General features: G+C 48.6%; 1 protein-coding gene across 1 annotated transcript; it reads right to left on the bottom strand.

The window, feature by feature from the left end:
• Positions 1–497: 497 nt before the first annotated feature.
• On the bottom strand, positions 498–25747 carry TMEM216 (transmembrane protein 216). The gene is made up of 7 exons (XM_075326428.1): positions 25696–25747; positions 18382–18574; positions 18160–18176; positions 16785–16878; positions 14875–14967; positions 5766–5967; positions 498–734 (listed from the first exon to the last, which is right to left on the bottom strand). The coding sequence occupies exons 2-7, from the start codon at positions 18392–18394 to the stop codon at positions 719–721; spliced, it is 435 nt and encodes a 144-aa protein (XP_075182543.1). The 5' UTR covers positions 18395–18574; positions 25696–25747; the 3' UTR covers positions 498–718.
• Positions 25748–25801: the final 54 nt, after the last annotated feature.

Here is a 25801-nt window from a genome sequence, read left to right on the forward strand (position 1 = left end):
AAACGAACATGTTGAGCGTGTGGAAAAACGCACACATGTACAAACGACACGGACACACGTTCCGTGTGGTTTTACGTGTGTGTGCGCCTTTTACCATAGGGTAACATTGGTTTAAGTGTCTCCGTGCCGCCGGTACGTTCAAAAACGTACCAAACGCGTACCGGCGGCACGGATGTTGTGTCGGAGACCTTAGACAGTCTGCACACGACGCTGGACTTGCTGTCTAACATATTGGAAGAAATGACAGAGACTAGAATGTACTGTAAATGGGAACATGGTCTTAGATGTGGAATGTATGAAGAATAAGTCCCATGACAAAAAAAAAAAAAAAGTGGGAAAAATTCTATTTTCTGAAATTAATCTTTGTAGTTAATTCTGATTCCTTGCAGAATCTTGGCTACTCCTATTCATACTGCTGATGATAGGCAGCTATTTCCAGTGTACCACCTTGTATAACGCAAAATAAACAAACACTCTTACAAAAAAGATTTTTTTTTTTTATTCAGTGGAATCACATAATGGAATAAACACACAACCCCCTGCCCTAATACACAAGAACCAAGGCGTCTATTCAGCGATGCCACCAAGCCTCTTCCAGCAATGAGGAGCCCCTTTACGGCGCTGAATAGATGCCCACAGCTCCGGAGATTTGCACAGCAAACAGAGATGAAACATTCAGGAATCTAGAAGAGTCATCCTGGAATGGGTGATCGGACACTCAGTAACTTGGCTCTCTGGAAAAGGAAACAAGAATGTAAAATATGTAAGATGGGTAATACTCGATTTGGGCTATTGCTAAATTTATGACTCTAAAGGGAGCTTTACACGCTGCGACATCTCTACCGATATATCGTCGGGGTCACGTAGTTAGTGACGCACATCCGGCGCCGGTAGCGACATCGCAGCGTGTGATACCAAGGAGTGACGATCAATGATCGCAAAATCGTTCAAAAACGGTGATCGTTGACACGTCGCTCCTTTCCTTAATATCGCTGCTCCAACAGGTACGATGTTGTTTGTCGTTCCTGCGGCAGCAAACATCGCTGTGTGACACCGCAGGAGCGACAAACATCTCCTTACCTGCGTCCACCGCCCCTCCTCTGCTATTGGCCAGCCACTTAGTGACGCCGCAGTGACGTCGCAATGACTCCAAACGCATCTCCCCCTTGAAGGAGGGATTGTTCGGCAGTCACAGCGACGTCGCTGACAAGGTATCTGCGTGCGACGCTGCCGCTACGGCAGCGAGCACCAAATGTCGCACGAGCAACGGGGGTGAGTGCTATCGCGCTCGACATCGCTAGCGATGTCGCAGCGTGTAAAGCCCCTTTATCCTCTTTCCCTCTGTGAACAATTTTCATTTTTACACTTTCATTTATTCTTACCCCTTCAAGGTGCTTTTGACAAATTTCTCACCACCCATCCAATCCACACAGGCAAAGAAATCAAACCATAGATGTCCATAAATTATGTGTAATAATGAGAAATGACAGCGGGAAAAGTAAACACGCTTACTAAAATGTATTTAATACTTTTTGTATAAAAGTCTTTACGACGCCTGCAGCTTGGAGAAACTAGTCGCCTGCATTGCTCAGTTGTAATTTTGGCCCATTCCTCACAAACGCTCTTCAAATCCTGAAGGTCCCGTGGGCTTCCTCTATGAACTCTGAGCTTTAGTTCCTTCCAGAAATTTTCTATTGGATTCAGCTCAGGTCATTAGCTGGGCCATTCTAACAGTTTGTTTTTTTTTCTCTGAAAGCAATTGAGATTTTCCTTGACTGTGTTTTGGATCATTGTCTTGCTCAAATGTCCACCCTCGTTTCATCTTCATCATCCGGGTAGTCGGCAGCAGATTTTTATCAAGAATGTTTTGCTAATTTTTCCATTCATTCTTCCTTCAACTATATGAAGTTTGCCAATGCCGTATGCTGTAAATCAACCACCGACCCACCATGATGTTCCAAACTTCACTGTTGATTTGGTGTTTTTGGGATTGATTTGCCATTTGGCTTCCAAACCTGGTGTATATTATGACATCCAAAGAGTTTAATTTTGGTCTCATCTAAAGGCCCTGTCACACACAGAGATAAATCTGTGGCAGATCTGTGGTTGCAGTGAAATTGTGGACAATCAGTGCCAGGTTTGTGGCTGTGTACAAGTGGAACAATATGTCCATGATTTCACTGCAACCACAGATCTACGAAAGATTTATCTCAGTGTGTGACGGGCCTTAAGGCTGGTTTCACATCGGCGTTTTTTGCCGGTCGGTAAAAAACGCAAAACGCATCTTGCCGGATCCGTTGTCTGCTCAATGCAATGTTAATGGACTTGCGGCAACATGCGTTTGCATGCGTTTGCGCGCGGTACTGTCAGGATCCGGTGGGTTGCAGTTTTTTACCTTTTATCAAAAATGCAACTTGTTGCGTTTTCACCTCCGTTCAAAAACTGCAAGTCACTGGATCTTGTACATTGCGGCAGTAGCTGCAATGTATTTCAATGGGCGCCGGATCCAGTTTTAACAGTTGCGGTTGTATGCTGCAGGAAGGATTCTGTTTGCTGTACAGAACATGGCCTGAATATCACACACACACACACACACACACACACACACACACACACACACACACACACAGTCATGTCAGATTTAGCTCACTCCCGATCCTGACTTTAATGCCCGCCCAGCCCCATTCAGCTCATTCCGGACCACCTGACTCAAACTGAAAGTCACAGGATCCAGTAAATAACACTTGCGTTTGCATGCGTTCAACTCAAATTCAACAAGATCCAGTCACATGCAGTTTGCGTTTTTTTGCCTCAAGGCAAAAAAACGCTGATGTGAAATCAGCCTTACCAGAGCATTTTCTCCCAGTATTTCACAGGCTTATCTAAATGTTGGATAGTAAATTTTATAAACACTCTTGAAGATGCTTTTTGTTCAGCAATGGAGTCTTACGTGGTGAGCGTGCATACAGGCAATGTAGGTTGAGTGCATTACTAATTGTTTTCTTTGAAACAATTATACCTGCTGATTTCAGGTCTTTCCGTAGGTCTCCACAGGTTGTTCTTGGCTATCAAACATCTCTTCTGATAATTATTTTCACTCCTCTGTCTGAAATCTTGCAGGCAGCACCTGATCATGGCTGGTTTATCGTGAAATTATATTCTTTTCACTTCTGGATTATGGCCCCAACAGTTTTCACTTGAACTTTCAGTAGTTTAAAAATTCTTCTGTAGCCAATGCCAACAGTATGTTTTGCAACAATAAGATTGTAACTTTCTTGAGCCAGCTCACTGGTTTTACCCATCATGAGATGTTTCTTGTGTAGCTCCCTGAGAATGAAAAACCTTTACATAGGCCACCAGTTCAACCAGCTGATGTTATTTTTCACTAAGTGGCAGGATTGCTTTCTAATTACTGATAGATTTCAGCTGGGGTCACGACTTTCCATGGCATTTTGCACCTCTCTTTCGTCATGTGTTCAATACTTTTTCCCTGTGTTATTTCTCATCATTACATATATCTTAATTTATGGACATCTATGGTCTGATTTCTTTGACTATGTGGATTGACTACCGACAATGGGTAAGAAATTCATGTCATTAGTACCTTTAAAAATATATTTACTAAGAAAATTGGTGGCGTGTTCAATTCCTATCTCACCCGTTGCAAAATTTTTTTTTTAAACATTTTGTAATTTTTTCATAAAGTTTTTTTTTCCCTCTTGACTCTCATATCATTTCATTGCTTGTGCTTCAATACTGTCAGAGATTGACAGCGGCATCTAAGTTGTTAGACAGCAGCGATCGGAAGTAGCTCTGGTCACTTATATTAGAGGCAGGTGCCACCTGTGTTCATGTTCCAGAGCCTGCTCCATACACTCGCATCCAACATAAGACATACCGTATTTTTTGCTTTATAAGACGCACCTGATTATAAGACGCACCCCCAAATTTGGTGAAGGAATAGAGAATTTTTTAATAAATGGGGTCCGTCTTATAATGCCAGTGTCCGTCTAACAAATAATATAGGGTATATGTCCCTTATAGCCCCCTCATCCTAAAATTAGCCCCCTTAATCTGGATATGGCCACCTTATATTGAACACGTCCCGCAGTGATGCCACATTTCCCCTATGGCTGGCACACGCCCACTGTGGCAGGCAGACAGGCCCACTGTGGCAGGCAGACAGGCCCACTGTGGCAGGCAGACAGGCCCACTGTGGCAGGCAGACAGGCCCACTGTGACAGGCAGACAGGCCCACTGTGGCAGGCAGACAGGGCCACTGTGGCAGGCAGACAGGGCCACTGTGGCAGGCAGACAGGGCCACTGTGGCAGGCAGACAGGGCCACTGTGGCAGGCAGACAGGGCCACTGTGGCAGGCAGACAGGGCCACTGTGGCAGGCAGACAGGGCCACTGTGGCAGGCACACATCACCCTCTGTTACATATCGCCCCCATGTTGCTGCTTTTAGTATAATAAACTCTTTACCTTCTGCAGCACAGTCCTGTCTCGTGTGTCCCTCCTCGGGGTTGAACTCCTCCGGTCTCCTGCACTTCCTACTTCCTAGTTCTAGTGGAGGTCATGTGATGGGACAGCAGAGAGAGATATCTCTGCATGCCTAATCACAGCCAACAGGAGGGAGACGGCCAGACACTGGAGGAGGTGAGTAAAGAGTTTATTATTTTACTATGGGCAGCACAGGAGGCCATATCTAACACAGGGGGAGGGGGAATCCTGTGCAATCAAAGGTAAGCACAGGCAGATAATATGCACAGCTCCCCCAGCCCATCAGCGTGATGCAGTTTTAGCACCACGCTTCTGATGGACAGCGGCTGTGCATATTATATGAGCGGGAGCAGGAGATCAAACGCTGCCGCTCCCAGCCCCAAGCACCGCTCCAGAGCTGCCCGCACCTCCACTGGACTCATATATATATATATATATATATATATATATATAAAATAATATATATATAAATAATATATATATATATATATATATATAAAATAATATATATATAAATAATATATATATATATATATATATATATATATATATATATATATATATATATATATATATATATATATATATATATATATATACACACACACATACATATATATATACATACACACCCCCCCTCCCGTATATTCGGATTATAAGACGCAAAATTTGGGGGAACAAAAGTGCGTCTTATAAAGCGAAAAATACGGTACATTTATGTTGCTATGTTAGGTAGAGGTGCAGCTTTCATGGACATGTGAAAGCAGCCTACAAAGAAATTATTTTTTTTACCTTGTCCACCAGAATATACAGGATATGAAATGCAATTGCATTTTTTGGGGCAATGCTCATACTTACCCACTTTGATTTCCCCTTTGGTCCTTGCTCCTTCCTGGTCTCATCTTCAACCTTGGAAATGCCTGCTCAGCCAATCACTAGCTGCGACAGGTCTCACCGTTGCGGCCATTTATTAGCCGTGTGGGCATTTCTGGTCTTTTTGGATGTACTGACAGATAGACCAGAAAGCACAAAGGAGCACGGACTGGGCAGTGTCAGAATGGAATCTTCTGGGGATCAGAGAGGGCGAGTATGGCTTCTTTCATTTTTTTTAAACAATTTGTGCCATTTTGATCCAAATTTCTAGACAACCCCATACTTATTAGGTAATATAAGTAAACTTACCTATAAGTACGTAGTTGTAATATACAGTGTATTAAATGCAACCAAAAATCACATGGGAGAAATAAAATACAAATGATTACCTGCAGAACGTAATGAGAGCAGCACAACACAGAATTGCCTCTAGTCCATAGAAGAACAGCAGAATACAGCTCAGCACAGTCTCCAGCCTCAATGCATACGTCTGGAGGAAAAGGAAGTATAACGCAAGCAGGCCGGTCGGAATGGTTAGACCCATACTGACCACTAGAGGGAGCTTTCGCTCGCACTGGTTACCCCGACAGCCTAACAAATGGGGGGGAAAAAAAAAAGTCAATTGATTGGCTTCACAAATGTCAGGTAGGTATATACTGGCGTTGGTGAGTTTTATCTGTATCTGTGGCTTCATATTTATTTTTTTTTGCGGCTACAGAGTGTGCAAGAGCATGGACATGAGCAGCCCCATATACCATAATGGATGTGTTTAGGTAATGGAAAACACAGGACTGGTACATGAAAAACAGACGAGCTCCGACACTAAAGATACACATACACAGACATCAGATAGCTATCGGCCGGCAAAGGGGAGAAAACGGCCACCAGATAATCCTGCTGGCAATTTATCTCCCCTACAACCAAAATGGGCTGGCTGAGATGGCTTATCAAATATGGGCCATTACTGGCCAGATAATAAATGGCTGAATACGATCAATAAAAGCTGCTACCCTGTAACAGAAGTCACATTTATACACGGTCAGCCTTTCATTGTGGGATCAGATGTCGTTTCTGACGTTAGTGGAAGTTTAATGAATTAATAATGGCTTTACCAGCATATAAGCTGCTGAATCCTCCCTGCGGTGGTCAGGATCACACCTCTAGGGCACATGTAATACCTTTCTTCTGCCAGAGTCAATTTCACTATTGCTAAAAATTAAAGTGAGTTATCCGGGACTTTTAATATTTATGCATCTAAGGCTAAGAACCAACAGACAGGTAATTGCTAACCACCTGCATGTTCAACCCGCCACCAGTCTCTACGACGTCCGCAGCGCCTTCTGTTTTGCAAATATAATGCTGATATACAACCATCTCCCCACAGTTATGCAGCAGGGATCCGGATGTCAATCACCATGACATCAACAGAGCAGAGTGGTAGAGAAGGCGCAGCCCTGTTAGCATGAGGTCAGCAGAAGCCGCAGAATCGCTGGCAGCGGCGGCTCATGCTCTCTCTGAGCCAGCAGAGATTGGCGCCAGGCACAACAGGCAGGGAGTTAGCAATCTATACTGATCTCACATTTAGCACGGATTCACAGGATTTTTGGTGGAGAAGGTCCTCTTAATATAATCTATAGATCACTAATACAATCACAATTTAACAGTTTGCATACAAAAAATCATTTATATATAACATTAAAGGGGGCTTTACACGGTAGCGATATCGCTAGCAATTTGTAGCGATAGCGAGCGTGTAAGTACCCGCCCCCGTCGCGCATGCGATTGTTTGTGATCGCTGCCGTAGCGAACATTATCGCTACGGTAGCGTAACACGTACTTACCTGGTCGCGGGGTCGCTGCGACTGCCGAACAGTCCCTCCTTCAAGGGGGAGGGACGTTCGGCATCACAGCGACGTCACCGCAACGTCACACAGCGGCCGGCCAATCAAAGCGGAGGGGCGGAGCTGAGCGTGATGTAAACATCCCGCCCACCTCTTCCTTCCGCATTGGGGCCGGCGGCAGGTAAGGAAATGTTCCTCGCTCATGCGGTGTCACACATAGTGATGTGTGCTGCCGCATGAGCGATGAATCACAACGCTAAACAACCATTACCGTTTTTTGAGTTTGGGACGACCTCTCCATGGTGAACGATTTTCACCATTTTTGAGGTCGCCTAAGGTCGCTGGTAAGTATTACACGCTGCGATATTGTTAATGACGCCGGATGTGGGTCACTAACAATGTGACCCCGACGATCAAACATTAACGATATCGTAGCGTGTAAAGCCCCCTTAAGCCCTTTAGGTGGCAGACAATTTTATTTTCAGTTTTTTCATTCCCCCTTTGAAAGGGCAATAACTTTTGTATTATTTTGTCTGCACAGAGGTATGGGGGATGGTTCTTTTGCAAGGCAAGTAGTAGGTTTGAAAATCACCAATAATCTAAGCATACAGTACACAGAGTAACCAAGGAAAAAAAAAATATATTTTTTTTTTCAATCCTCAAAGAGAACTCAAACCAGTGATTGCTCGTATTTTGGAGTAGAACGTCGCAATCACTGTCTCCAATGAAGACCAGCCTGTAACTGGACTTCCCAGAAGAACCATCATGGCAGTTACTGCCATGACAATTTGTTAGCACTCCACAAAGGCAACCTAATTGCACTTTATGGAATATAAGGGGCTAAAAGTAGCAATCAGCACTAGAGCTTATTGCTGCTGTTAGGCTATGTGCCCACGCTAGAATGTCCCTGCGGATTTTTTTGCCTGAAATAAGAATTATTCTTACCGATAATTCGGTTTCTAGGACCTTCCACGACAGCATAGGAGGTTGTCTCTCCACGCCCTAATTGGGACAGGAAGTTCAAGAGGTTTAAAAGGACCCTCCCACCTCCCACAGCCAGTGTCTTACAAAGAATCCATAGCATATGAGAAGTACTACACATTCAGGAATACATGAATACATAGGGGAGGGAATTACCTGCTGTCGTGGAAGGTCCTAGAAACCGAATTATCGGTAAGAATAATTCTTATTTCTCTAGTCCCTTCCACGACAGCATAGGAGGAATACCAAAGAATTGATACCTAGGGGGGGACCACAGCCTGCAGGACTTTCCTGCCAAAGGCCAAATCCCTGTTGGAATCCAGATCCAGACGATAATGCTTCGTGAAAGTATGGAGCGAAGACCACGTAGCCGCCTTGCAGATCTGCTCAGGGGAGGCCCCTGCCCGTTCGGCCCAGGAGGCAGAGGTAGCCCTGGTGGAGTGCGCCGTGAATCCAGTAGGCGGAGAGAGATGCTGAGCGAGGTAGGCATCTCTAATTGCTCGCACAATCCAGTTGGCGACTGTACTCTTAGCCACCTTCTTGCCCTTATTGCGGCCAAAGGGCTGGATGAACAGGTTAGAATCAAGGCGCCAAGAAGCAGTAACTTCTAGGTAGTGCAACACTATCCGACGGACATCCAAAGAATGAAACACTTCCTCACCCGGAGTCCGAGGATTTTGACAGAAGGAAGGCAGGACGATGGACTGCGAACGGTGAAAATCCGAAACCACCTTGGGAAGGAAGGAAGGGTCCAGCTGAAAAACAATGCTGTCATCTCTGATGGTCAGGTAAGGTTCCCTAACGGACAAAGCCTGAAGTTCGCCGACTCTGCGAGCAGATGTAATAGCCACAAGAAAAGCAGTCTTGTGAGAAAGGGAACGAATGTTACAAGAGCACAGAGGTTCAAACGGAGATTGAGATAGTCCTGTAAGGACCACATTGAGATCCCAGCGAGGCGTCAGGACCCTCTGACGTGGACAGAGTCTACTAGCGGACACAAAGAACCGACGGATCCAACGATGATCTGCCAGAGCCGTGTCAAAGACTGCACTGAGTGCTGACACCTGAACTTTCAGGGTGCTAGGCCTAAGACCTAAGTCTAAACCACTTTGGAGAAAGTCCAGAATCTGTGCAATATTAGGCCGAAGAGGGTCAGGAGGCCGAGAACCACACCAGGAGGAAAATCTCTTCCAGATTTTGTTGTATATACTATTAGTCACAGGTTTACGGTTCTTCTGCAGCGTAGCCACAACTTTGTCAGAAAGCCCTTGGGCCTTCAGTGCCCGGGCCTCAGAAGCCAGGCAGCCAGGTTGAGTTTCTGAGGAGCCGGATGGAAAATCGGACCCTGCGACAGTAAGCTTGGGTCCGAACCTAAGAGGATTGGGCCGTCGATTCCTAGCGTCAGGACCAGGCTGTACCAACTCCTCCGGGGCCACAGAGGGGCCACCAGTATAGTTGGGACCCCCTCGTCTCTGATCTTCCTCAGGGCCCGTGCGAGAAGAGGAAGAGGGGGGGAACGCGTAAGCGAGGCGAAAGGACCAACTGTGGCAGAAAGCGTCTACCCCTAACGCCTCGTCCCTTGGGTTCAGGGAGAATATGTGGCGACCTTGCGATTCCCTGCCGAGGCAAAGAGGTCCACCTCTGGTGTACCCCACCTCGCCACTAGAGAGCAGAACACCGCCTGATCCAGGCTCCATTCCCCCGGATGAACATCCCGACGACTCAGGAAATCCGCCTGAAGATTGAGGGAGCCCTTCAGATGGACCGCAGAAAGGGAGAGCAGAGATTGTTCTGCCCATTGAAAGATTCGGGAGGACACTGATTTCAGGGCGCCCGAGCGTGTACTGCCCTGATGGCGGAGATGTGCCACCGTAGTGACATTGTCTGAAAATACCAGGACGTGAGAGTCCCGGACGAGGTCCTGAGCCGCAAGGAGGGCTTCCCTGACTGCCCTGAGCTCCCGGTAGTTGGAGGATTGGGAACTGACGTAAGGACTCCAGACCCCTTGAAATGGGGAATTTGCCACCATTGCCCCCCACCCTCGTAGGCTGGCATCTGTGGTCAGTGTAACCAGGGGACTCTGAGTCCAAGCAACCCCCACCTGCAGGTTGGCGGGACTCAGCCACCAGAGAAGGGAAGAGGAGACGGACCCCGAGAGGCGAAACCTTCTGTTTAGGGATGACGGGAGTCTGTCCCAATGTGTCAGGATATGATCCTGGAGACACCGAGAATGGGCCTGAGCCCACCTGACCGAGGGAATGCAGGATGTCATGGAACCCAGGGCCGACATAGCCGCTCGAAGCGTCGGGCGAGCCTGCCTGCGGAGTTTTGATATTTTGGATAACAGAGCTAACCTGTGGCCCTCTGGGAGAAAGGATGCCTGTCTGTCGGAGTCCAGCAGCACTCCGAGAAACTGCCGAGTGGAGGAGGGGGTTAACTGTGATTTTTTGAGATTGGGAATCCATCCCAGAGACCGAAGGATTCCCAAAGACCTCTCCACATGGTTCCGGAGGGTTGGAGCAGACGGAGCCATGAGAAGAAAGTCGTCCAGATACGGAACTAGACAGATACCCTGCAATCTTATGAAGGCGACCACCTCTGCCATGATCTTGGAAAAGATTCTTGGAGCTGAGGAGATCCCGAAGGGAAGTACATTGAATTGGAAATGAAGTACTTCCTCCCCGTGAAGCATCGCAAACCTGAGGTATTGTCTGTGTCCCGGATGGACGGGTACATGGAAGTAGGCGTCTTTCAGATCGATAGAGGCCATCTGATGGTGTAGACCTATCAGGGGAATAGCTGATTTCACTGACTCCATCTTGAACCGCCGGTACCTGACCTGACGGTTTAGACTTTTTAAATTGATAATTATACGGACGTCGCCGGATGGCTTCTTGACCAGGAAGAGACGGGAGTAGTGTCCTACCCCTTCTTCCTGACGCGGGACTGGGGAAACGACCCCCGAGTGTACTAGCTCTATAATCTTTGTGTACAACAGAGTCTGTGAACCCGGTGACGCCAGTGCAGTGACTCGGAGACCCGGAAGAGGGGGGGAAAGGAATTCTATGAGAAGACCGTCCGAGATGATCTTCAGAACCCATTGGCAAGAGGTTATGGACTGCCACTGGGTAAGAAACGCTGAGAGTCTTCCCCCCACCCGGGCCGAGTCACTGTTTGTCCTGCTGAGGACGTTGCTGATGTGGAGGGATGAGGATGTTTCTCCCTCTACCTTTGGGATAGCTCCACCTGCCTGCCTTCCCTTTCCCTCTGGGCTGGGAGGCCTGAGGCATCGAGGGACGAAAGGACCGCTTCCTGCTAGGTCTAGGATCGGGCAAGGCCTTACGATCAGTCGCCTTGTCCAGGATATCATCCAGGGCAGGCCCAAACACTAAATCCCCTTTAAACGGAAGGGAACAAAGCCTCATTTTAGAGGTGGAGTCTCCACTCCAGGCCTTAAGCCAGAGGGCACGTCGGGCAGAGTTAGAAAGCACCGAGGTCCTGGCTGCCAGGCGGACAGATTCCACCGAGGTATCTGCCAGAAAACAGGTAGCCTTCCTAAGCAAGGGAAGGGATTCTAGTAATTCCTCCCTAGGGGTCCCTTGTGAAATATGAGCCTCCAACTGGTCTAACCACCTAATTAGGGACCTGGATACACAGGTGGAGGCAATGTTGGCTTGAATAGAGGAAGACGATGCCTCCCAGGACCGCTTCATCAAGCCCTCTACCTTCCTATCCATTTGATCCTTCAGTTGGGAAGTATCCTCAAAAGGAAGAGCCGTTTGCTTAGCTACCCTAGCCACCTGAACGTCCACCCTTGGGATCTCCCAATGTAGTCCCGAAGGTTCCAGAGGAAACCGGCGTCTAAGGTCACTCCGTACCCGCCTCTCAGGACATTACCATTCCTGAGAGATAATATCCAATATATTGGCATGAACTGGGAATCCCAATCGTTTGACTGACTTCAGGCCAGCAAACATTTCGTCCTGGATTGAAGGAAGACTGCACTTCCTCTAAACCCATCGTGCTCCGAACTGCCTCAATAAGATCCCCCAACTCTTCTGAGTGAAAGAGAAAGGACTGGTCAGACCCCCCAGATGGAATCCCGTCATCAGGACCCTCAGAGGTGGAATCAGCGTCCTCCTGATCAGAAGGGGTCGACTGGAGTCTCCTCTTTTTTGGAGGAGAGGGTCCAGTAGCAGGGCCAGGAGCAGGGCCAGGAACAGGGCCAGGAACAGGGCCAGGAACAGGGCCAGGAACAGGGCCAGGAACAGGGCCAGGAACAGGGAGAGAAGCCAGTGAGGCCCTAATCTCCTGTTTCATCATGGACCGCAACTCATCTATCAGAGATGGTTGTTCGGCCCTAATAATCTGGTCCGTACATTGCTGGCAAAGCTTTTTATCCCATACTGCAGGGAGCTTCTTTATACAGATGGGACATTTTTTAATTTTGTCCACTCTGTCAGGTCTATCAGGCTTATCGGACTTGTCAGTTTTTTCCGACTTCTCAGGCTTCTCTGATTTCTCATTTTTGTCAGTTTTCTTGGTGGCCTTGTCCTCCTAGAAAACACAGAGCAGAGAGCCATAAATCAACTGATGAGACCTATGTCTGAGGGACCATTCCCCTTCATACTCACAGTAGCAGGGGGCACACTGGGTTCTGCAGAGGCAGCTGCAGCGGAAGACATGACAGGGAGCACGGTCTTACCATGATCTGATGTCTTCATGGCAGCTCTTATGGAAAAGGGCCTGCCACCCCAGTGACGGTGCACGTTTTCCCCGCCTCCCGCATCCGGTCCTGGGCAGGCCGAGTCACTGTCGGCGTGCCACCACGCTGCCTCCGCAAACCGGAAGCGCTCGACCGGAAATCCGCAAGACCGGAAGTCCCGCCCCCGGGAGCACTTCCGGATCGCTCCGGCAGCGTGCATGCGGGAAGCGGCCGGCGGCTCAGGGAGGACGCCGGCCGGGGAGCTCAACAGCCTGCATCACCCCTCAGGAGGATCCGGAAGGCTGGAGCAGCGGTCCCCCACAGCGTGAGGGAACAGCAAGGGAGGAGCGGCGAAGGCCCGACCGATGCTGTCCGGCTGAAGGTAATAGGGGGAAAAAAAAAAAAAAAAAAAAAAAATATACACTGCAGGTCGCCGGCCACCACAGCATAGGAGAAAAACAAAACCTCTCCATGCCCCATGGGGACAGGAAAGACACTGGCTGTGGGAGGTGGGAGGGTCCTTTTAAACCTCTTGAACTTCCTGTCCCAATTAGGGCGTGGAGAGACAACCTCCTATGCTGTCGTGGAAGGGACTAGAGAAAATCCGCGACTTTCGCGGCAAATCCGCACCCGCGGATTTGCCGCGGATTTTTTTTTTTTTTTCCCCATTCAAAGCCAAAAATCCGCACCAAATCTGCACCAAACAATTGACATGCTGCAGATTTTTCCGGATCAAAATCCGCGGCAAATCCGCCGCGGAAAAATCCGCAGCATGGGCACAGCATTTCCAAAATGCCATTGAAATGGCTTGGAAGTGCTGCTGCTGCAGATTTTCGGCAAATCCGCGGTAAATCCGCGGCAAAATCCGCGGTAAATCCGCGGTAAATCCTGTAGCGTGGGCACATTGCCTTAGAGGCAGATGCTGGCTATGTGACACAGCCGCCATCTGCCCTGTATAGAGCAGGATCAGCTCCTGAGACTGCACCAGACAACTGACATCCACCAGGTGTTAATAGTGTTATCACAGACTCTATTATTTCTTCATACTCCCTGCAGTCTGATAACCCCTCATAAGGCTACCCCAGCATATCGTCAGGCATGTTCTGGCTAAATTTCTTACAATCTTCGGGGGGTTGTTCTAGTTTCTCTATTGTTCTGTCTCAGCTCCATTTTAGGCGGGTGGTCATTCAGTGCTGCCCATGCGACCAGTGTAAAATACATTTCCCACAACCCCCTGCTTTTTCTCCAGGCTCCTGCTCTCTCCAATGTACAGATATCATAAGATGTTCCTTGGATTTTTGATCTGCTAGTGACCATGGGGTGGAGCGGACAGGAGGAAAATGGGGCTGAGCAGTTTCTAATGTTATATAAATACATGTAATTCCTGTCTGTTCCCACCATTATGTGTAACACTTTGTAATCTTTCAGTCCTCTATGGGATTCAGATATATTCCCCTATGTGTCCTCAAGACTGTTTGTTACAGCAACCAATCATAGTACAGCTTTTATTTTATGAAAGTTGATAAAAAAAATGAAATCTGAACTCTGATTTGTTGCGGTTTCCCTTTTAGACAGTACAGAGAATAGGCCAAGATGTAATGATATATTAGTGAATGGCTGATAATGCAGAACTAAATACCAGTATTAAAGCTCTGCCTGATACTGTGAACACCTATATAGTGTTAATATTCTACAACATAGCTCACATAGAGATTACTTAGTGGGGGCGCCATTGCGTAACTTTGGAGTGCAAACCCCCACAATCAGGCAGGGTCAAAACAGGGTACTCAGTCTGTAAAGGGACCTGTGGTTAACATCTTCATCTCCGTGTGAGTGGAAGGGCTCAGTTGTAACAGCTATATACGGAGATCTTCAAGCTTAGCACCAGAGAACCTCAGCTCCCTGTTGCCTCCTTCTCTATAGAAAACAGAATATTACCAAAAATGCTACCAATTTGCCTTCCCTACTCACCAAGATACAGTCGTGTCACTTCAATGCCGAGATAAAGAAAAAGCATTACCACCTCCAGCACCAGGTTGGATGTAGGGTATGGTAAAATCAAGCCTGCGGTCAACAAGAAAAGCTGTCAATCATGTGTTGAGGACATCAATGCCTTATAGTTCGTTCTGGCTACGATACTAATTTTTTTCTTGGAACTGCATCTAACTGCTGACCTCAGAGTATCGTCATTTAGTGTTGACCGAGGAGTTAACTATTCGTACTCGCTATGCTGTTAGCGAGTACTGTCCGCTACTCACATATTCGTTATGAGTAGCGGGCTCAATGTAAGTCAATGGGAAATACTCACTATGTAGCCCGAAAGGCATACTTTTTGTGAAGTAGCGAATAGTTTGGCTTTCGGGTTACTCACTACTTAGCGGATATTTCCCATTGAGTTACATTGCGCCCGCTACTCGTAACGAATATGCGAGTAGTGGACAGTACTCACTAACAGCATAGCGAGTACGAATAGTTAACTACTCGATCAACACTATCCTCACTACAAAGCGTCTGTGCTGTCCCCCAACCCAGTGACCGGCATCTGTCGCCAAACACAGGGTTCTGTTCAATCATCTTGGCTGTCAGTAGTTGGCAGGCTCTCTGTATAGGGCTTTACCTTCTTTGTATTATAGCATTTGCCCCATATTGCAGCTTGTGTTTGTTGCCACATTTGGCGTCACAGTGTAAAGCTGTCACATGCAAAGTTGTAGTGGGGTATTAGGTTTTCCATTCAGTCCCATTGCCCCCAGTATATAACACCAGCCTCTCATCAAGCCGTCTGCCTTTACTAACATGTGTGACAGAATGGCTGGTGAAAAGCTCACTGGTACCAACGCGGTCATTTAATTGTTGGTAGGACATTGCCTTCCTCCTAAGTCTTTCTCATTTATATTATTGAGAAGTGGACGGAATAGCAGCCAAGAAGTGGAGACCACCTAACATTAGAGCGGGGTCACCAAAAGCTGAGGAGCAGAGGGCAGAAAAGCCACCACTCTGGCCAAACCTCCTCTGTTATTCATGGCCGAGAAGCTTCCTTCCGCCAAGCCTTACCTCACCAAACACAATGCCGAAGGGATTCTGGACTCTGGAGCAGTGGAAGGAAACATGTTGTTTGTTGTTGTCAGCAGGTCTTGTAGTGTAGGAGGAAACCGGAGAAACCCACGCAAACACGGGGAGAACATACAAACTAATTGTTGGTGGGATTTGAACCCAGGACCCCCAGCACTGCATAGCAACAGTGCTAACCACTGAGCTACCTGGATAATGCTGTGATTGTATCTTAGGGGCCAGCAGTATTCGTTACATTGTAGGGGAATCGTAAAAGCAACATGTCTCCAGGTTTTCCCACGTGACAGGTTCCTATCAATACCTCAGCATACAAGACATGTTGGACAAATGTGAGAATAGTTTGGAGGTCTTCCTTTGATCCCCATGACCGTACGCAGTGCTGAACATCCATAAACACATGGGTGGAGAGGAAGAACATGACCGGCTGCACAGAGCCCGGACCTCAACCCCATTGAATTAGATCAACTAGAACAGATATTGTAAGCTTGGCCCTCTCATTTAACATCCAAGTCTGACCCCACAGACGCTCTTCTAGATGAAATGGGAAAAATTCCCACAGACACCTCCAAAATCTTGTGGAAAGTCTTCCCTGAAGAGTGTAAGGTGTTATAGCTGCAAAGGGACAGACTCCATATTAGTGTCTAGGGATGTAGAATGGGAGGCCAGAAGAGCTCCAGTAGGTGTAATGTGGAGGGGGCATAAAGTGAATATCAGCCATTACATTACAATGCGGTATCTAGTGAGGAACCACAGATTTGCAGCCACAAATACCCACCACCATCACTCACTAACACAGTGATCCTGGCACTCACCTTTATATATAAATATGAGAGCTTCGATGAGGAAATAAGTGGCACAGTACCAGCCATTGAGGAAGAAGAGGACTTCTAGTGGGGTGGAGGACAGCTGCGCGGTCAAGGAAACCTCGATACTTGTACAGTGATCTACAATTACATTACCACCAATCACCCTGAATCCTCCCGCAGTGTATCCGGGAACACCACCCAGGTCATGTATGAAAGGACACTAGGGCATCGCATCAGGCCGATGACATCTGAGTGCAGTGTGATATACGCACAGGCTGACAATGGAGGAGATAGAGAAATTAATCCCTCCCTCTCCTCCGCAGCTGTGATCCGATTGCAGGATCAGATCCCAGTTTCATGACATTCGGACCACGCTCACAGCAGAGCCTGAGCCGAGGGTCATTAGCATATCACATAGGATGCCATATGCTAGCCTGATTCTGCCATAACAAAGATATAATGATTACACTCATCAGTGCCCCCTACTGTTCTCATAAATGTGTCATCAATCGGGATCAGACCTCTGGGATGAAAATGTAACTGACCGCAGCACAGCAACCGCCTACAGCAAAGCACGGCCACCGCCAACAGCAAAGCCCGGCCACCGCCAACAGCAAAGCACGGCCACCGCCAACAGCAAAGCACGGCCACCGCCAACATCAAAGCAAAGCACGGACACCGCCTACATCAAAGCAAAGCACGGCCACCGCCTACAGCAAAGCACGGCCACCGCCTACATCAAAGCAAAGCACGGCCACCGCCTACAGCAAAGCACGGCCACCGCCTACAGCAAAGCACGGCCACCGCCTACAGCAAAGCACGGCCACCGCCTACAGCAAAGCACCGCGACCGCCTACAGCAAAGCACAGCGACCGCTTACAGCAAAGCAATTGTCTACAGCAAAGCACGGCCACCGCCTACAGCAAAGCACAGCGACCGCTTACAGCAAAGCACAGCGACCGCTTACAGCAAAGCAATTGTCTACAGCAAAGCACAGCGACCGTCTCTAGTGCAGTAACCGCTTACAACGCAGTGACCGCTTACAACGCAGTGACCGTCTACAGCGCGGCACAGCAACCGTCTACAACGCAGCGACCATCTACAATGCAGTGACTGCCTGCAGCACAGCGACCGTCTACAACACAGCGACCGCTTACAACGCAGTGAACGCCTACAGAGCAGCACAGCGACCACGTACAACACAGCGATTGCCTGCAGAGCAGCATAGCCAGTGACCGCCTGCAGCACACCGCTTGTTGCTAAGCAACACTTCCTAGCCTGCATCCCACGTCTGCACTGCCATTTCTGTCAGGTGTCTGCTGGTGACATGCTGTGACTTGTAGTTCCACATCAGATGGGGAGTGAGAGCGATAAAGGATACAACTCCACGTCTTCTCCCTGGGGAAGAGAGAACCGTTATATCGGCTGTGTACAATGACCACACCACGGGTCTGTGTATGGCGGCGCAGGCTCCCCCGCCGCTGTGTAATCACGGCCCCACGCTGGGAGGAGCAGTGGTTGCAGCAGCGGCTGGGTGACGCCTGTGAGCTGGAGGAGAAGCTCTGCCGCTTCCATAAGCCGCTCTCTATAATCCGCCGCTCACCTTTGGACGCCATGTTGTTGCTCCAGGGACGCTGTGACGTCACATCCTGGATACCGGCGGCCAGTCTGCCGCTGTAGTAAGCCGTGCACGGGGTGGACAGAGGCGGCGTGCAGGGGCGGCGGGCACAGCTCAAGTGAAGGCGCCTCTCCAATGCTGTGACGTAGTTGTCGGATCAGTCCCGTTTGTTTAACCCCTTGAAGAACAATTATCCCATATATAAAATCCTCTATTGTCAGAAAGGAGGGATTTCATTTCTGCTATTGTTTAGAGCATGTTACCTAGGTTACCAGCCACCTGTGCTGTCAATCACAGCCAGTCTCATTTAACCCCTTCACCAACCGGCGATTTTTCCTTTTCTTCCAAGAGCCATAACGTTTTTATTCTCCTGTCACTATAACCATATGAGGGCTTGTTGTTTTGCGGGAAATTGTACTGGAAAATGGGAAAAATATTCCAAGTGATGTGAAATTGGGAAAAAAAATACAATTGCACCATTGTTTTTTTTAAACAAAAAATGACTGTGTTTACTATACGGTGAATCTGACCTGGTAATGTGATTCCTCAGGTCGCTACGAGTTCATAGATACCAAACATGGCTAGTTTTACTCTTATGTGGTGAAAAGAAAATTCAGAAGGTTGTAAAAAAAAAAAAAAAAAAATTGCGCTTTTTGCACCGTTTTTCGGGATCTGGGGCTCAGTGACGGCTTATTTTTTTGCATTTTGAACCGACAATTTTAATTCTACCATTTTCTATAGATGTGATGTTTTGCATTTGCGGCGGCCAAAGAAAAAAATGTAATTTTAGTGTTTGGATTTTTTCTTCTCGCCATGCAGTCCACCGATCAGATTAATTGATTTTATATTTTGATAGATCGGGCATTTCTGAACTCAGCAATACCAAATGTGTATATATTTTTTTATTGTATTTTTTTCAAGGGGGATTTGAACTTTAATTTTTCTACTATTTTTTAAAAACTTTTTTATTTTTTTTACATTTTTTTAATGATTTTACTTGTTTCCTTAGGGGGACTTTATCACTGCACTGTCCGATCGCTTCTGTTTCGCTCTGATCAATAGAAATGCTGTTACTGTGTCGGCATTCATAGGAAATCAGTCATAAGGGCAACAGGGGTCATCATCGTCGATATAAAACTTAGAGGATACCACAGGGTAACTGCTGGACCAACAAGACCCGACTACCAGGGTGGCACATCTCTGTACATTGCACCATTACGTGCCTATCACTTGTGCTAAAGGGAACCTGTCACCCCTTTTTTGGCCTATAAGCTGCGGCCACCACCACCGGGCTCTTATATACAGCATGTTAGAATGCTGTATATAAGAGCCCAGGCCGGGGGTAGAACATAAAAAACACTTTATACTACTTACCTAATGGTCGCGGTGTGGGCCTTATGGGCGTCTCCGTTTTCCGATGCCGGCGCCGCCTCTTTTGGCCATCTTTGTTCTCATCTAGCCACGGTGCATGATAGGTCCGACGTCCTACTCGCCAGCATTCAGGTCCTGAGCAGGCGCACCATGATCTACCCTGAGCAGGGCAGATCAAAGTATTGTAGTGCGCCTGCACAGGATCGGCGAGTGTGTATGACGTAGCCGTGTCATGCACCCAGGCTTCAGAAAGAGGATGAAGATGGCCGAAAGAGGAGGCGGCGGCACCGGACAATGGAAACGCCCATTAGGCCCACCGCGGGACCGTTAGTAAGTATTATAAAGTGTTTTTTATGTTATACCCCCGGCCTGGGCTCTTATATACAGCATGTTAGAATGCTGTATATGGCCTCTTTGACACGTCCTTGTCTCTGGTACGTGTTTGGTCCTTTTCCTCACGTACCGGAGACACGGGCACACGTAGACCCATTAAAATCAATGGGTCTGCGCTCACATGGACCGTGTGTATGTGTGAAGCATACGTGTGTCCGTGTGCTCCACACGTCAACATGTCTGTTTTTCTCCGGCATCACGGGTGTCACACGGAATGCAAACGGACCACACGGAGGTGTTCCGTGTGACACGCGCCGGAGAAAACACGTGTCTGAGAAAAAACCCCCCAAAACTTTACTCACCTTCTCCAGCCCTCCTGTCTCCGCCGCTGCTGTCACTTGCTTCCGACCGCCGTTCACTATGCTCATTGCATATTCACTTCACGGCGGCCGGAAGATAAAGCAGCGGGGAGTTGGCAGGACCGGAGACCGAAGATCAGAACCACGGACACCGACGCCAGGGACAGGTGAGCAGAAAGTTCCCGTTCTCCGTGTCTTATCACGGATAACACACGGAGAACACACGTGTGCCATAAACACGGCTCACGCAGGGCGTGATTTTCACGAACGTGCGAAAGAGGCCTATAAGAGCCCGGTGGTGGTGGCCGCAGCTAGGGGCCAAAAAAGTGGTGACAGGTTCCCTATAACTTCCATACCAAATACTGTCAGACATGTTCTACAACCCCCTTCTCGTGACAATCGTGCCATATTGGCAATACCAGACTGTTTCACTTTTGTCATGGTAAGCCCCCTTCACACGTCCGTGATAAAAGTGTACATTTTTCACGGTCTCTGGTGTGTGTTGTCAGTGTGCTCTCTGTGTGCTGTTTGTGATAGCACACAAACAGCAGGACGTTCTATACTCACCTGTCCCCAGCACTGCTGCTGCTTCAGGGTCCGCAGTGCAGTGAATATTCATATGCATAATGAGCAGGCCTGGAAGCAAGTAACAGCAGCACCAAAGACAGCAGTGCTGGAGACAGGTGAGTATAGAAAATCATTATATTTCAAAGACACGTGCTTTCTCCGGTGCGTGTCACTCAGATCACATCACTGTGTGGTCCATGTGACACCTGTGCTGCTGGAGAAAAACGGACATATTGCCGTGTGGCGCTCACGGACATGTATGTTCTCCACACATCCATGAGAAGACATGTATTCGTGCACAGAACCATTGATTTAATGGGTCTGCGTCTCCGGTACATATGAAAACTGACGTCATACGAACCGGAATCACGGAGGTGTGAAGGAGGCCTAACACACAACCTCATATGTGTGTACTTTCTCACATTAGGGGGTTACTTCATTTGATCTGTTCATTTAATGAACATACAGGCATGCGTTACAACCCCTCTACCTGATGCATACGTGTTCACGCTCATTTTCCTGGCTCAGATAGAATCTATGTCCTTGACAAAGGCTCATTGTTGAGCCGTAACGTTGCACTAAAACACATCTTTATATACAATAAAATGAAGTGCAATGACAAATACTGTTTTCATTCTTGTTTTCTCTTTGTATGAGTTCCAAGTGTATGAGTGTATCAAATATCCGAAAAACTGACCCGCACAATCCAACAAATGTGAACAGGTGGTAGCCGAAAAAACATAACTATAAAATGCATACAGCTGCACACTAAAAAGCCAACAATGTATAAGGGAAAATATGGCACTACATTACTGCAAAAGAGAGATATTTAGTTTATGTATTGGCCAATGCATGTAAGTCCGGAAACCAACGGCAAGGTATATCTCTGTAATCCAGGAACCTAACTTAAATGCCACTATCTAGGTTAAAAACATCTGTATCTGGGCAAAATGCCACTATTTGGACTACAAACCTCCAGATCTTTGAAACTGGCTCAGTTGCCCTTAGCATTAGCAACCAATCAGATTCCACCTTTCATTTTCCAAAGAGTCTGTGAGGAATGAAAAGTGGAATCTGATTGGTTGCTAGGGGCAACTGAGCCAGTTTCACACATCTGCTGCCTGCCCACCTACTACGTTTGGACGGACCACCCTGTATGCTTTCTGGAATGAAGTAGTGTGCTTGCTGTGCCGTAGCAGCAGACTTCAGATGTATGTAAACGACATCGCTAACGAGATGTTGTTGGGGTCACGGAATTCGTGACGCACATCCAGCCTCGTTAGCGACATTGTTGCGTGTGAAACACAGGAACGACCATTAACGATAAAAAATACTCACCTAATCGTTGACACGTCGTTCTAATCCCACATTTCATTGCTGCAGATGCAGATTGTTCGTCGTTCCTGAGGCACCACACATCGCTACGTGTGACACCGCAAGAACGAGGAACAACATCGTACCTGCGGCGGCCCCAATGAGGAAGTAAGGAGGTGGGCGGGATGTTACGGCCGCTCATCTCCGCCCCTCCGCTTCTATTGGTTGGTTGCTTAGTGACGCCGCACGAACCGCCCCCTTAGAAAGGAGGCGGATCGCCGGCCACAGCGACGTCGCTAGGAAAGTAAGTGTGACGGGTGCTAGCGATGTTGTGCGCCACGGGCAGCAATTTGCCCGTGACGCACAACCGACGGGGGCAGGTACTTTCACCAGCAATGTCGCTGTGTGTAAAGTAACCTTAAATGCTAAACTAACAAATGCCTTATTTTATGTAATGCCTAACTTTTCCAATCTGGGCATTATATCAGACTTTGCCCTAAGCTGTTCTTGTCATTCTTTATACCTAGACATTTTATGTAATACCTAGGAATTGTATAGAACAACGCAGATATTTCATATCTTGCCTGAAAACGACAGGGATTGTATACACTACCTAGGTATTCTATAGAATGCTGGGTTTTTATACATTGCCTGTAACATATACACTATACATCCTCTCCTGCTGGTTTGGCTGGCAACTTTTACTGCTTTTTCCATCTTCCTGTATTTTATCTTTTAATGAATAAAGTTTTGATATACACTAATTGTAATTTCTTTGGGTTCATGATCTTTTTATTTCTTGTGTTAGTATATGATATAGGCCAGTCATGGCAAACCTTTTACAGGCCGAGTGCCCAAACTGTAGTTCTAAACCCATTTTTTTTTCCGAAGCGCTAACCAATCCTATTATGTAAATAATTGATTTTAACCTTACCTTTGCAGTCTTCTCTTCTCTCCAGCAGGGGGCATCACGCTCATGCATGCTTACCACACATGGAAGCTGAGCCCCTGCCCTTTCCAGACACAGCAGTTGGATTGATCTTTCTGGAAATAAATTGCAGCATATTAGACAGAGATTTTAGCCTGGAATGCAATCAGATGTTACCCTGTAATCCACATCTACATTTCAAAGTCTGAACATCTTGAAATCCCATAAAGACGTACGAGTGGCTCCCCTCCCTATCATTGTGTAGTTATGTCCCCTTCCTGGCCACTTCCTGGTAAACATGTCCCCCATCCTGATATATATTTCCTATATTCTGGTATATTTGTCCACATCATGGCCCCATCCTGGTAAATGTACCCCATTCCTGGTAAGTGTACCCCATCCTGGTAAATGTACCCCATCATTGTAAATGTATCCCATCCTGGCATGTTCCCCCATGCTGTTAAATGACCCCATCCTGGTAAATGTACCTCATCCAGGCATGTTCCCTTATCCTGGTAAATGTACCCCATCCTGATAAATGTCACCCTTCCTGATAAATGTTCCCCATCCTGGCATTTTTCCTCATCCTGGCATGTTCATGTACCCCCATCCTGGCATGTTTCCCCCCATTCTGGTAAATGTATCCCCCTTACTGGTAAATGTATCCCCCATACTGGTAAATGTACCCCCCATACTGGTAAATGTACCCCTTCCTGGCATGTTTCCCTTCCTGCTAAATGTACCCCATCCTGGCATGATTTCCCCCATCCTTGCAGTCATGTTTCCACCCATGCTTACAGTCATGTTTACCCCCATCCTTGCAGCCATGTTTCCCCCATGTTTGCAGCCATGTTTCCCCCATCTTTGCAGCCATGTATCCCCATCTTTGCACGTTTCTCTCCATCTTTGCAGCCATGTTTTCCCCGTGCTCTTCATGTTTTCCCCGTGCTCAGTTTGCCCCGTGCTCTGTTTGTATATGCCCCATGCTCCCATGCTCCCCCCGTGCTAGCTCTGTCCCCCGTGCTCCCATGTTTGCCCCCTGCTCCCCATGTTTCCCCCGTGCTGGCTCTGTCCCCCGTGCTCCCCATGTTTCCCCGTGCTGGCTCTGTCCCCGTGCGCTCCATGTTTCCCCTGTGCTGGCTCTGTCCCCCGTGCGCTCCATGTTTCCCCCGTACTGGCTCTGTCCCCGTGCGCCCCATGTTTCCCCCGTGCGCGCCATGTTTCCCCCGTGCTCCCCATGTTTCCCAGTGTTGGCTCTGTCCCTGTGCGCTCCATGTTTCCCCCGTGCTGGCTCTGTCCCCGTGCGCTCCATGTTTCCCCCGTGCTGGCTCTGTCCCCGTGCGCTCCATGTTTCCCCCATGCTGGCTCTGTCCCCCGTACGCTCCATGTTTCCCCCGTGCTGGCTCTGTCCCCCGTGCGCTCCATGTTTCCCCCGTGCTGGCTCTGTCCCCGTGCGCTCCATGTTTCCCCCGTGCTCCCATGTTTCCCCCGTGCGCTCCATGTTTCCCCCGTGCGCTCCATGTTTCCCCCGTGCTGGCTCTGTCCCCGTGCGCTCCATGTTTACCCCGTGCTCCCATGTTTCCCCCGTGCGCTCCATGTTTCCCCCGTGCGCTCCATGTTTCCCCCGTGCTGGCTCTGTCCCCGTGCGCTCCATGTTTCCCCCGTGCTCCCATGTTTCCCCCGTGCGCTCCATGTTTCCCCCGTGCGCTCCATGTTTCCCCTGTGCTGGCTCTGTCCCCGTGCGCTCCATGTTTCCCCCGTGCTCCCATGTTTCCCCCGTGCGCTCCATGTTTCCCCCGTGCTGGCTCTGTCCCCGTGCGCTCCATGTTTCCCCCGTGCTCCCCATGTGTCCCCCGTGCGCTGCATGTTTCCCCTGTGCGCTGCATGTGTCCCCCGTGCTCCCCATGTGTCCCCCGTGCGCTGCATGTTTCTCCCGTGCTCCCATGTTTCCCCCGTGCTGGCTCTGTCCCTGTGCGCTCCATGTGTCCCCCGTGCGCTCCATGTTTCCCCTGTGCGCTCCATGTTTCCCCCGTGCGCTCCATGTGTCCCCCGTGCGCTCCATGTTTCCCCCGTGCGCTCCATGTTTCCCCTGTGCGCTCCATGTGTCCCCAGTGCTCCCCATGTTTCCCCCGTGCGCTGCATGTTTCCCCCATGCTGGCTCTGTCCCCGTGCGCTCCATGTTTCCCCCGTGCTGGCTCTGTCCCCGTGCGCTCCATGTGTCCCCCGTGCGCTCCATGTGTCCCCCGTGCTCCCCATGTTTCCCCCATGCTGGCTCTGTCCCCGTGCGCTCCATGTTTCCCCCGTGCTGGCTCTGTCCCCGTGCGCGCCATGTGTCCCCCGTGCGCTCCATGTTTCCCCCGTGCAGGCTCTGTCCCCCCCACATCTTGGCATAGCCGCACAGAGGCTAAAAATAAAAAAAAAACTCACCTTCTGGCCCCCACTCCTCCACTGCTGCGTCCTCAGTCACTTCAGTTCCCGCGCGGCCACAAGACACCGGCGCCGCCTACTGACGCTCCTCCGTCTCCTAGGCAAC

The sequence above is a fragment of the Anomaloglossus baeobatrachus genome, chromosome 10, assembly GCF_048569485.1.
Source record: "Anomaloglossus baeobatrachus isolate aAnoBae1 chromosome 10, aAnoBae1.hap1, whole genome shotgun sequence".
Classification (NCBI taxonomy): Eukaryota; Metazoa; Chordata; class Amphibia; order Anura; family Aromobatidae; genus Anomaloglossus; species Anomaloglossus baeobatrachus.